The sequence below is a fragment of the Numenius arquata genome, chromosome 1, assembly GCF_964106895.1.
Source record: "Numenius arquata chromosome 1, bNumArq3.hap1.1, whole genome shotgun sequence".
Lineage (NCBI taxonomy): Eukaryota > Metazoa > Chordata > Aves > Charadriiformes > Scolopacidae > Numenius > Numenius arquata.
This window is the reverse complement of record NC_133576.1, coordinates 50245228-50258347: the sequence shown is the minus strand read 5'-3', so window position 1 is coordinate 50258347 and position 13120 is coordinate 50245228. Positions and strand designations below refer to the sequence as shown.

At 37.4% G+C, this 13120-nt stretch overlaps 1 protein-coding gene across 2 annotated transcripts in view; it reads right to left on the bottom strand.

Moving 5' to 3' along the window:
- Nucleotides 1-13120, bottom strand: part of DMD (dystrophin) — a 1192402-nt gene that overhangs the window by 750361 nt on the left and 428921 nt on the right. For both annotated transcript variants that reach the window (XM_074159135.1, XM_074159144.1), the window contains exon 18: nucleotides 1505-1628. In XM_074159135.1, coding sequence (XP_074015236.1) covers nucleotides 1505-1628 — 124 coding nt within the window. The remainder of the gene's footprint in view (nucleotides 1-1504; nucleotides 1629-13120) is intronic.

Below are 13120 nucleotides of genomic sequence, written 5' to 3'. Positions count from 1 at the left end.
CTTGGAAGCAAAGAAAACAAAGGAGGAGGAAGGTGAACCATGCCTCCTGGGTCCTTTGATGCTTTCACAAAGTCTTAGAAACTGACAATATGAGGTGGAACATCATATTGGTTAGGACAGTGCAGGTACCCAGTGTAATATGTAGGCCAAGACAAGCTAATTTGCCATCCTTGAAATTGTTATGTTCCTCAAAATGGAAATATATGAAGGGGATACAGCAGCATTTTCTTTTAATTCTTCTTCTTGCTTCTTTTTTAATTTTACCTACAATGAAGATCGAGGCACTCAGAAAATTAATTGTAAATCTATTCATATATTACATGGATCCCATTACCCCAGTATCGCAGCATCTGAACCCATCAAATCTTCTCTGCATATTTGATCCATTTTGCATATTTTTTTATATATATATATTTATGTATATTTCATGTAACATGAACTGGTGCCATGAACTAAATTCAGGAGACCAAATTCTAATGGATACTTACTAGTAGTAATATTATGACAACATTAACAATTACATTAAAATTATTGCAAGAAAAGTATGATTTAACATGAAATTTTAAAATGTATATTTACAGTCATGAAATTCAGTGTTCCTCAATCTTATCATAGCTGATTTATGACAGACAAGCTGACAGTGAGAAAAAACAGCAGGAAAAGTAACTTCAATACAGTAACTTTGTTCCATCTGTTTGTGTTCTAGGAGTACGTATCGCCATATATTTTAATGAAGTTTCATGCTATACTACGACACTGTAAGAGCTAATTATAAAAATAACTCCCCTTTCTCTTACTCAGAAAAGGCAGGAATTTTTGCATCTATGTACAAAAATTAAATATGGAAGAAAATTTGTAATAGCTTAGTTTTCAAGGGCTACATTCAGAGTGCGTGAAACACGAAGACAAACACGGCTACCCCTTAAGCAGTACAGAATCATTCATTTTGCCAAAAGTAGAAAAGAACTGGTTTTGGTTCAGGCATGGTACTACAACAGAGTAAAAAGAATGAATTACACACAAAAAAAATATATGTAGAGACTGGTGATTTTCATAAAAATTTTACATCACTGTCAAAAGAATCAGATGCAGATTTTCTTTAGAATACACTAAAAGATGACACTTTTCATATCCTCCAATTATGCATGAATAATGTCAAATTAAGCTGTTAGTATGCGATGATGGTGGATATTTAAGAAGTAATATATAGGCTTTGATTCAACTTTACCAAAGACTTTCATGAATCTAGAATACCTTAATTAAATATGAGTATAGATGAATAAAAAAAAAAATTAAAAATCTCTATATTTAGGCAGCCTGTGTAGCAATTTTGGTGTCAAAGTCTGGAACTCACAGAAATAGTGAGCACTTCTAAATTTCTCTTGTACGTATAGACAATCAATGCTTGTCAGTCCACATTTGAACTTATTTAAACTTGGACTTTGAAAGCACTTTGACAAGCTAATACAAACTAACAGACATATATACGAGTACTTTCTCCTACATTGATTCTTTCTCTGAGATCTGAGAGATTGCCTTCCTTTCGATATATCGCAAACTCAGGACTCTGAAGCACTGCTTCTGAGCGCGTCATCCAGCTATGGAGCTCTGTTGTATCCGAGTCAAACCTAAGAGACAGAGAAGGTCAATAAGACATTTCATTTCCACAAAGTTCGTGAAAATAGCATTGTAACCATGTTTAACTGGCTGTTTAAACAAGTGAACAAGCAGCAATTTCTCTCAGCAAAAGACAGTTTTAAACCCCCCATATTTCATTAGATAGCTCATAAAACTATTCACTCTAAAATTTGGAAACATAGAAATACTTATTCATTTTTAAGACCATGATTTGACAGCTGAACAGATGCAACAATTTTCACAATAAGGATGCTAATTTTACAAGCTGATGTTTTTGGAAGACATAAAACAAGTGGCTCTCACAGTGAAGAAAGTGTATCACAAGTTCTGTTGGCTCAGCTGAGGATGTAAGGCATCTCTAGCTCACCAAATGCAGCTTTCATACCTGTAAAATTTCTGTCCCAGCTTGTGCTGATGCTATTATAAAGGATATTCAAGCAGGAAATGTGACCCTTAGACAAGAGTCTTTTCAAATTGACTCAACTTTGTTGTAGAATGTAATTACTCATCAACAGTAGATTATAATTTCCCTACAGCTAAAATTTTAGAAACTGCAAATTAAGATTTCCAACTCTCTGCATACTTTTAAACTAGCTTTTACTATACAACCTTTTTTCTTACAGTCTGAATTCTCTCATCACCTCCTTTAAAACTGGGCTTAATTTTTGTTATCTGTTCAGAAGGTAGCAGTTCAAAATGAAGGTTACCATATGCAGACATTTAAATTGCTGATGTGTAGAAAAATCAAACTCTGATTCAGTATCTCATGTAGTTTTTAAAACAATTTTTTTCTCAGTTGTGCTAAACTGCATTCTTGATTGCATTTCTTTATTGCATTATATGTTCTTATATTTATATCTAGTTTATAACTGATTTTCCTTTTGGAGCAATACAATGAAAGCAATTGAACAGAAAGACCTAGAAAAAAAGAATCAGCTGTATCTTTCAGTTTGTTTTGTAAATATAGGTCGTATCATTTACATGCAACTGAAAATCTCTAAAACCAAGACCTTGAATGACAATTATATCTGTGAAGGAATTTATTCTTTTATAACAATACACTTGATATATATAAGAACTAAAACACAAGGATGTAATGTAAAATCAGGTGCTACAGAAATCCACATATACAGAAATGAAAACAGAATACAAACAAGAGTTCCATGTTTGATGAAGTATTTATGTCTCCCTTTTTTTCCTTCTCCACTGTGATCTTTGTGACTCCATTTAACAATATGGTGTGAAAGACTGAGCAATAAATAATGAAAGCAGAAGAAAAAAGAATCATACGCTGTCTTAATCCCGGCCCAATATTCTATATTCAAATTATAAACTCTCAGGAATACTGTTGATAAAGCAATTCCCAATAATACTATTTGAACACTCATTAAAGGAGAAGAAATGTGATCGGAAGTAATGAAAGGTGCAGAAATCTTCATTTTATAAAGAACTGTAAGTTCAGAGATGGAAGAAAATGAAAATTCCCACATGGTTTGGGGAATCTCTGTGCTGGTACCAGATTCTAATCCCTGAAATTGAACTGCACCACCAATAAAGAGCTTCCTACCTCAGCTTTATTTCTGATCCTACATGACATTAAATCAATTGTAATTCTTGAAATATAATGTTATCCTCTGTCCTGCATACAATCACTGCATAATTAATAAAAGTTCTCATGAAATTTTAAGACTAGGAGACACCATGAAACTGGAATACTGTGTATTCAACAAGAGCACCCAATTTTAAAGCCAATGGACTGGATTACAACATAAAACCTAAGAAATTCATATATCTTCCTAACATAAATCTGTATATAAATTACCCATATCCAAGATCTAGTGAAAAGTGCCACACCTCTGCCCAATATAAGAATGATCAGCGATGTGACATTCTACCAAAGTAGTCTCTAGGGCAAAGTAGAGTTCCTGAAGTCCACAGTACGGAATGCATTAGGTTAATTAAATTAGAGCAGCTGCCTAAGGACTGTTATGTCACTTGAGAATTGCTGAGCTACAGTGAAGGCCCCAAATCCAGCGCATGCTTTTTTCCAAAAGACAGAGTAGTAACGCTGTACTTCCCTCTGTTTCACACAAGTATCCAGTTCAGGGCTTGTCAGCAACACAGGCAAAACGAGAAACAAGGGAACCTGTTTTAACAGTCAAGCCAGAATTTGGTCAGCCTAGAGGTTCTCAACTATTTGCGACTGCCACCCTCTCCCATCTTTCGTTCTTGAAACTCAGTAAGCATTGTACAAACCAGTCCCCCAAAATCAGCAGCCCAGGTTAAGGAAAGCGTTGCCACTCTCGCTGCCAACATGCTCTCCATTCCCCACTCTCCTCATGGTCAGCAACACTATAGGCAAAGTACACAGGAAAGTAACGATCGCTTCTTTCACCTTACTTAAAAGTATAGCTAAAGCTGGCTGTCTCTGCTGTCAGCGTTTGCGGCAACTAGGATGTTTTATAGCACTGGTACAAAGTAGCAGTAAACTGGAGAAGACAACAGAACATCAGGCATTTGATAACAACGAAGATGAGTTTACCAGTCCCTCAGTACCAGACCTCCCTGTAGGAAAAACTGTATTACTTCTGGTGCTTGTGCCATTCTCAAACTGCAGGTAAGTAGGACCACAGAGACCAGCTTTCTGAAGAATAGCCTGGTATTAACCTGGCACAGGATGAAAATTGACAGAGTAAAATGTTTACCAGCGATCATTTCTTCATTTCTTAAATAACAGGACTAAGCCCCTACTTCTGCAACATCCCTCCTCGAAGAGGAATGGGAGAATTTGGGACAGTTTTGACAGTACAACAAAATAATCAGGAACGCATCCCACGGCCCAGAGATCCATCAGATGGTGGTAAGTACTAGCCACAGCAGACAGCATCTTGACAGAGCTGATCTCATATAACAGATTGCTCTGTCACTTGCAGTTTCTTCTGGAGATAAATATATCTCCACAAACAAAGCCTCCTGCCCTAAATAGGGCTATAAAGAGGGGGCAGAAAAGGATTAAAAGACATGGAAGTAAATTCTAAGTAGCTTTTTGCAGTACATAAATATCCTTCACATAAAGACATTTTTCAATTACCTTGAAAAAAAAATATAATTCTCTCATGTTCAGCTTGTATAAAACCAGGACATACAGGTAGAATACGGGATTTAATCATTCAACTATGATGATTGGACATTTCCTTTCTGAGCACAGCTGCAGTTACAAACTATATTAACTTGAGATTGATATCAAAGGATCAATATAGTCTTTAAATCACCTAAGAACAACAATACTTTTGACATAAAAAAGTAATGCAATGTTACCTTTCTGACCCAATAAAGTTGAAGTGCAGGTAGGATTTGTTAAACCCATGGAAGACACTAAAACCAAATCACTTGAGATGATTACTCTAAATAATTACCTTATTTAACGTGCGCTTTAGCTTGCTCCCCACCTAAAAATTCAATCTGCAGCAGAGAAATTATTCTTTATGCAGCATTCATGGTTTGGTTTTCCAATTAGTCTTTCCTTCTGCTATTCCACAAGAGAGATACTATCTTTTACTACTCTCACTGCCCTCTCTCGGCAGGCCAGCACGTCAGATGAATTCAATTACAGTCTCTTCTTAATCCAGAGCATGTATGAAAAAACAGCTTCACATTTTTAAATCATGTCATTCAAATTTGCATGGAGGTCCCCCACAAATTGATTATCTGCACCATACTAAGCCATAAGCCCAATTCAGATTCCCGCTCAAAACTCCCTCTCTCTTGCTGAGAGGGTACATGAGTACCACATGTACTTGTTCAAAAATTATTCCTTGTTCTAGAGCTTTCCTTTCCTTTTCTGTATTAAATATATGATAAACCTCACCTTTAAGGCATTTCACAACTTAGCTGCACTTTGTTTTTCTCTTTCTGTGCATGGAATTTCTAACCCAAATACCCAGCAGAATACGACACTCAAGTATGATACTACTACAAGTCCCCTATCTAATCAAATACTTTCTGCAAACCACTAAGCAACAGCAAGCATTAATTTGGTTATATTTCACAATAAAAACAAATGCAATTTTTATTAATAATCAAAGGGCTAACTGACTATAAGCCTTCCATCAGCGCAATATACCTTATAAAGGTCCTTTGTGGTTCTTACAGCCAACATCATCTAGCAAAAGACAACGGTATATTTTAAACTCATAATTTTGCCTTTTTTTTAAACACACTGCCATGGTAAGATGATGACAGTGAAGAAATATCCATGCAACTACCTTCCACATATTTATACAAACAACTCAAATGTTGTACAAGTTCATATAGGAACACAAGTCATGAATTACCCTGCTGTCATGTGGCCATCATGGTGTATAATCCTTTGCTCATTTGTTTTTTCTTTCCCTCCCCAAACAAAGCCACACCAGGCATGTCACCACTGTGTATCTTGGGCAGACTAAGACCACTTGCCTACATATTGAGCTGGCAGGGAATGATACAACTCAGGTCCAAGAACCACATTACTGAATTACTGCATTTCCATGACTGGACTGCAATGCCCAGCTCACCAGCGGTGTTCCTCAGCTTGTAGCTCTTCCTTGCCTAAACATGTCAAAGAAGAACTTTGCAGTATACAACGTCCATAGGCAGAATTATTCAGTGATGAACTATTTCCCTGCTGTCTATATTCCTCCTCTATATTTGTAGCTGATGAGCATTAGTTGATAAATAGTATTGTTTTTATCTCCTAATTCAACAGCTTATTTGTCCTAATAAATATTTTTCCCTTCCTATTTTTTTAGTTCAGTCCTCAAATAATTTTTTCTCCTTTCTGAATGATATTCTGGACCTCCTTCTACACTTGTGATACTATTCAGTTTAGCCTCATCGACATCACAACCAGCACATTTCTGTAATGTACACTAAGGCATCAAAGAAAATACTTCATCGACCCCAAGTGAAAATTTCCTTCAGAAACTTCACTAGTATCATCTTATTAGCCTCAGAGTACGCCTTCTTTAGCCAACTATTGACCTTACCACTGGTAAGGTATGGTTATTAACTATACCTTCCCCAGTCTGAGCAGTAATTCCTGAACTGTAACATGGAATGTTTTGCAGACATTTTCATAGATTTCTCATTTTTACATTTCTCATATGTAAACAAATCACTTATGGCTAAGGAAAATTAAAATCTAGAGGTTGTTGTAGGGTATGTTCATTAACACCATTTGCCTTCAGCAAACAGCCAGTGGCTAGACATGCACAGCAGTTTTAAATCCAGTCATCATGCCTTCCAGTGAGTGCCAACTGCTAGAACTCCTATAATATAGGAGGTAATTTCAGACACTACACGTGAAGAAGAATATATATTCTCAGTGTATTTGCCACTATGCCATTTCCCACCTCACAAATAGGATCAAGAGTTAAAAACTAATGAGCACTAAGAGATTATAAAGTGTCCATGTTTACAGCCGTCAACATAGCCATATCTCTTCTTACACTCTAAATGAAAATGTTCATAAATGATTCCACCTGTAAATGACAGAAAACTATCCTTTTGTGTCTCAGTCACCTTTTCCTCTCCTCTGGCACTGGCTACACAGTTGCAACACTGAAACCAAGGGCCACCAGGAAGACTGAAGACATGGCTTTCCTCTTTTCAGGTTTGCTAAGTAGTGTTAGATAACAATACAAGAGCAAAAGCTGCATTTTAGTAAGAGGATAAGGGCCAAACAGCCCATCGGAGTTGCTGGAAAAGTGCCAAAAAAAAAATCAGCATTTAGTTCTGACTAAATCATTAACTGGACAGCAGTGGGCTATTTAAAACAATAGCTATGAAAAAAACACTTTGAATAAGTCATTGTAATTTTTCTTTGATATATTTTTCTATAAAAGTCCAAACCTTTCTAAGTAATGAAGTATTAGAATCCCAAATTTAATAATTTTCAGAGAAATGAAGGCTACTCTCTCTCCAAAAAATTATGTTAACACTTGTTAAATGAAAAAAACACTAGATGGAGCAACTATCCTATTTTAACATGTCTTTCTCTTCAAACGGTATAAAGTCTCTTTTCAAATCTGAAGATTAAAATTATACCATTAATAATGTTATGACAGATAGACTTTCCTTGGAAACATTAGGAAGCTTACAAAGTTACTTAATAAATGGCGAAGAAAGGTATCTTTGGATATTATTCAATAATATTAATATTAAAAATATGTTTAAATTAAATGTTAAGCAGCTCTAACCTGTTTGCTATTTAAAAACCTACCATGAAGAGAAAAATTTTCAGATTTTTCTATGCTACACAACTGACCTGTTCTTCCCAGAACATGTAAATATCATGAAAATGAAAATGTTATTTTGCAACACCTTCTCCCATTTACAGGGTTTCGTTTTTTTTGTCCTAAAACTTCAGCTGTGTTACATTTGTCTCTAGTTCTAATGCCTAATACATACTTTCAAGACCTTTATTATAGAGCTCCAAGTTTTTTTTCCCTTCTCGGTTTCAAATGAATTCCTTCAGGAAAAGGAGCTTTCCTATGACCAGTAACAGAACTTAGCACACGCCTGAATTTTTCTGACATTTTTAATCATTACTTTTGAGGTAGTTTTTGACTTTTTTTCGAGGGGGTGGAAGAAGATAAAAAAAAAAAAAGTCAACTGCTTCTTATCTCTGCTTTCCACCACTTATGGTAAGAAGCTGCTTTAGGAGGCAAGAAAAATTAACAGCTTCTTTCCCATGCATTTATGCCACAGTGAACTGGGGCAATGGAAATGCGCTATTCACTCCTGTGTATGCTATTGGTCTACAAGTCAAATTGCTTCTCTCAATTCCTTCAGTATAAATGGAGACTTTCATACTTCTAATCCTTGCAAAAAACTTAGAAATGTAAAAAAAAAAAAAAAAAGCTTGATGCTTCAATCTTAGCCATCCATTGCAATTCACAATACAGGTGCAATGTAACTTTATGACATCCTCTAGTCTTTCGAAAACATTTAGATCACAGAAAAAAAGATCTGGAGCAGACATCTTTCCAAACATGTGGCAATGGAGCCTGACGCGTTTATTTCAGACACACACTTTTATAACAACAATGCTGACTAAAGCTTGAGAACAGACGTAAGCTGACAAAACCTGGAAGCATTATTCACCACCTCAAAAAAGCCCCAGCCCCCAATATATCTTTTCCTCCCGACCTCAAAAAAAAAAAACAGGCAAGAGTATGCAGTGAAAAGAGATCAACGCAATCTGGTTATGCACCTTTGAAAGCTGCTGGCAAGTATTCAATAATTGCTGGGGTTTCTTAATTAAACGAAAACTAAGCAGTACAGAATCATCAACTCTTATTCATTAAGTGTTCAGGGAAAATTTTTAACATAAACACATACACAATATAAAATGATGTAGGAGAGGTAGGTTGAGAACCCACATTCTCTTAGTTTATTTCAAAACCCAAAAGCTCTCCAGTACTATGGGGTTTTTTTGTTCTTAGCTGTAGGTACAACTAAATATTCAAAAAAAACCCCTGAAAGATCTTGCAGCCAACAATGGATGCCAATAATAACTGACAGACTGTTTGGGAATACAACCATGAGGTTCTCTCAGCAAAAAAGCATTGATGAAAAAGGTGTCTAGCCACCAATGCACACAGAAATTTTAGCTGAGCACCCAAATTGTAAGATGAGTTTTCTTCTCCCACTGTTATGCATATGTTCAGTATAAGTATATTATGCTGGAGAAAGACAGCAGCATACTGTCATATGTATTCATTTCTAAAATGGCATTTTTACATTTTAATAAAAGCCAGCACAATAACCATTATTCTAAGCTGAAACTCCTTTCCCAAAGTTTCCTTTCAAAGTGTTTCTCTGAAGCTATTTATTGACTGGTCATCTCGCTCCGGAACACCTGCTTGGTCTGGACGGGAAAGGTACAGTCTTTTTTGGGCTGTTCAGTTAGAAATGCCAAAATAATTATCTAAATGGAAAAATGTAGCCTTCAGGTAATATAACCATCATTCATCCTGCTGCACAGCTGTGGACATTTCTAACATCATTTACTTTGCACATTAGCATATTGTAGCTCCACTCACAGGTATTCAGTGTACAGGCATACTGAACTAGTTCTCATATAACGTATGATTGCATTTTTAAGACAAATCTCATTAACTCCTGCACACAAAGCAATATTCCAGCTAGTTAGACCATATTAAGGTATATTAAAAAATGAACTCCCTTCTTCCTGCTAGAATTCAGCTTTCTTTCCTGCTAGATCAAAATAAAAATCTGATCTGTGCAGCAATGAAAAGGACTCTGATTTTAAGTACATATAAGAAATGACACCTTATTCAATTATCTAAAGTCATCCTAGACAAAGACCGAGAACCACTGATTGTTCCAAGGTTCATATCTTGACTCTTATTCAAAAGCTAAACAGAACTTATATGGTGAATGAACATCTTTCAGATAGCATAGAACATAAATCAACCCTCCTGAAACAACCTCCAACAGTAAAAAACATTAACACTCTGTAAATATGGTAGCAGATCTGCCAATAATATAGCTGCAAGCAATCACAGTCTCCAATTTGATAATATATCCTCCTGTCTGTACAAGGATCTATCAAATTTATATATACCCTTGCTAGTTGCAATCCCTTAGACAGACAACAGCTAAAACACATAAAGAATTTATTATTCTCAGTTTGTGTTAAATGAGGTATTTCTGAATATAACCAATTCCTATAACCCAGCTAATTCCTGCCCTCTGGTAGTTTCCTTGTATGATGACTTAGAAGTCCATAGTCTGCTGTTCCCTGCAAATTTCACTTTCAGTATTAAGGCAAATCAAAAGAGTATGAGAAAGAAGGAAAGTGCAGACAAATATTACTGTGCTGGTTTTGGCTGGGACAGAGTTAATTTTCTTCACAGTATCTACTATGAGGCTGTGTTTTGGGTTTGTACTGAAAACAGGGTTGATAACACAGGGATGATTAAGTTGTTGAGCAGTGCTTACACAGAGTCAAGTCCTTTTCCGCTTCTCACACCGCCCCACCAGTGAGTAGCCTGGGAGTGCACAAGAAGTTGGGAGGAGACACAGCTGGGACAGCTGACCTTATGTTTATGTCAAGTAAGAGTGGACTGAGAGCAGCCCTGAGAAGAGGGACTTGGGGGTACTGGTTGACGAGAAGCTCAACGTGAGCTGGCAACATGCACTCGCAGCCCAGAAAGCCAACTGCATCCTGGGCTGCATCAAAAGAAGCGTGGCCAGCAGATCATAGGAGGTGATTCTGCACCTCCACTCTGCTCTGGTGAGACCCCACCTGGAATACTGCATACAGGTCTGGAGCCCTCAACATAAAAAGGATATGGACCCGGTGAAGCAAGTCCAGAGGAGGACTGTGAAGATCATCAGAGGGCTGGAGAACCTCTCCTATGAGGTGAGAGGTGAGAGAGTTGGGGTTGTTAAGCCTGGAGAAGAGAAGGCTCTGGGGAGACCTTATAAAGGCCTTCCAGCACTGGGGAGGGATTCTTTATCAGGGACTGTAGCAGTAGGACAAGGGGTAATGGCTTCAAACTGAAAGACAGGAGATTTAGATTAGATATTAGGAGGAAATTCTTTACTGTGAGGGTGGTGAGGCACTGGAACAGGTTGCCCAGGGAAGCTGTGGATGCCCCATCCCTGGATGCGTTCAAGGCCAGGCTGGATGGGGCTTTGAGCAACCTGGTCTAGTGGGAGGTGTCCCTGCCCATGGCAGGGAGGTTGGAACTTGATGATTTTTAAGGTCCCTTCCAACCCAAACCATTCTGTGATTCTATGAAGTAAGATCATTCCTAAAGTATTTAGTTTGGAAAAAAAAAAAGTGAAAAGTTTAAAAATACCAATTATTGGAACATTTTAAAATTTATGGGGAATTTCCAGCCTTAATCTTTCACTTTCAAAATTAAAAATGACAATATTTTCAAGGCAGTGACCGTGCCTTAATATAGGTTTACTCTTGATATAAAACAAAAGATCCTGTTTGAGATTTTTGCACATCGCTACTGAAACATTAACAAAAATACTAATGCTTAAAATTTCTGTTAAATAAAAACATTGCCATCTAACAATTCCTTAAACAAATTCAAGAATTCTGAGTATGGCAATAGTCACATACAGCATTCTTAAAAAATTAGGTTAAACTAGAAACCTTACTTTTAGAATGGTCGAAGAGGGATAAGATAAATCCCAATTCAGATACCTATGTATAAAAAAAAAAGGTGCCCCTAAGTATCTATTTTTTCAATTACATACTCCTTCAATTAAAAGAAGTAGTCAGATTTCTCCTATTCTTGGTATATAGAATCATAGAATGGTTAGAGTTGGAAGGGACCTTAAAGATCATCAAGTTCCAACCCCCCTGCCATGGGCAGGGACACCTCCCACTAGAGCAGGTTGCTCAAAGCCCCATCCAGCCTGACCTTGAACACTTCCAGGGATGGGGCATCCACAGCTTCCCTGGGCAACCTGTTCCAGTGCCTCACCACCCTCACAGTAAAGAATTTCTTCCTAATATCTAATCTAAATCTCCCCTCTTCCAACTTAAAACCATTACCCCTTGTCCTGTCACTACACTTCCTGACAAAGAGTCCCTCTCCGGCTCTCCTGTAGGCTCCCTTCAGATATTGGAAGGCTGCTATGAGATCTCCCCGGAGCCTTCTCTTCTCCAGGCTGAACAACCCCAGCTCTCTCAGCCTGTCTTCATAGGGGAGGTGCTCCACCCCTCTGATCATCTTCGTGGCCCTCCGCTGGACCCGTTCCAACAGGTCCATGTCCTTCCTGTGTTGAGGACTCCAAAGCTGGACACAGTATTCCAGGTGGGGTCTCACGAGCGCAGAGTAGAGGGGAAGAATCACCTCCCGCGACCTGCTGGCCACACTTCTCTTGATGCAGCCCAGGATGCGGTGGGCTTTCTGGGCTGCCAGTGCACACTGCCGGCTCATGTTGAGCTTCTCATCCACCAATATCTCATTAAGTTGAAAACTATTTTACAAGAAAGTAACATCATTGAAAACACACTGAACTAAACAGAGATATTTCCTATAGAAATGAGACACTGAATGCAGTTTCCCATTTCTTTGAGTCCTTGAATCCGTTACCTTGGAATACCCGAATATCAAAAAAACATTTCCAAAACAAACATTACAGTGAGTGTTCGAAGTCTAGCTTCTTCGCATCTTATTTAGAAATTTAGAGCCAGTTCTACTTAAACTTAGCAGAAGTTTTTCTTGTGACTTTAAAGTGTTCAGTATTAGTCTAAAATCACTTGACACTTGTACTTGGGATTACAGGAAAAAATCTGAAAATAACGATACTGCACGTTTCACCAAATATTAACTCTGCCTTGGCAGAATTGTTATTTCTACTGCTGACTCACAAGCCAGAAAGAATACAACTTGAACTTTAGAAACTGGGCAATATCTGCACTACCAGTATTCTAACTATTAAA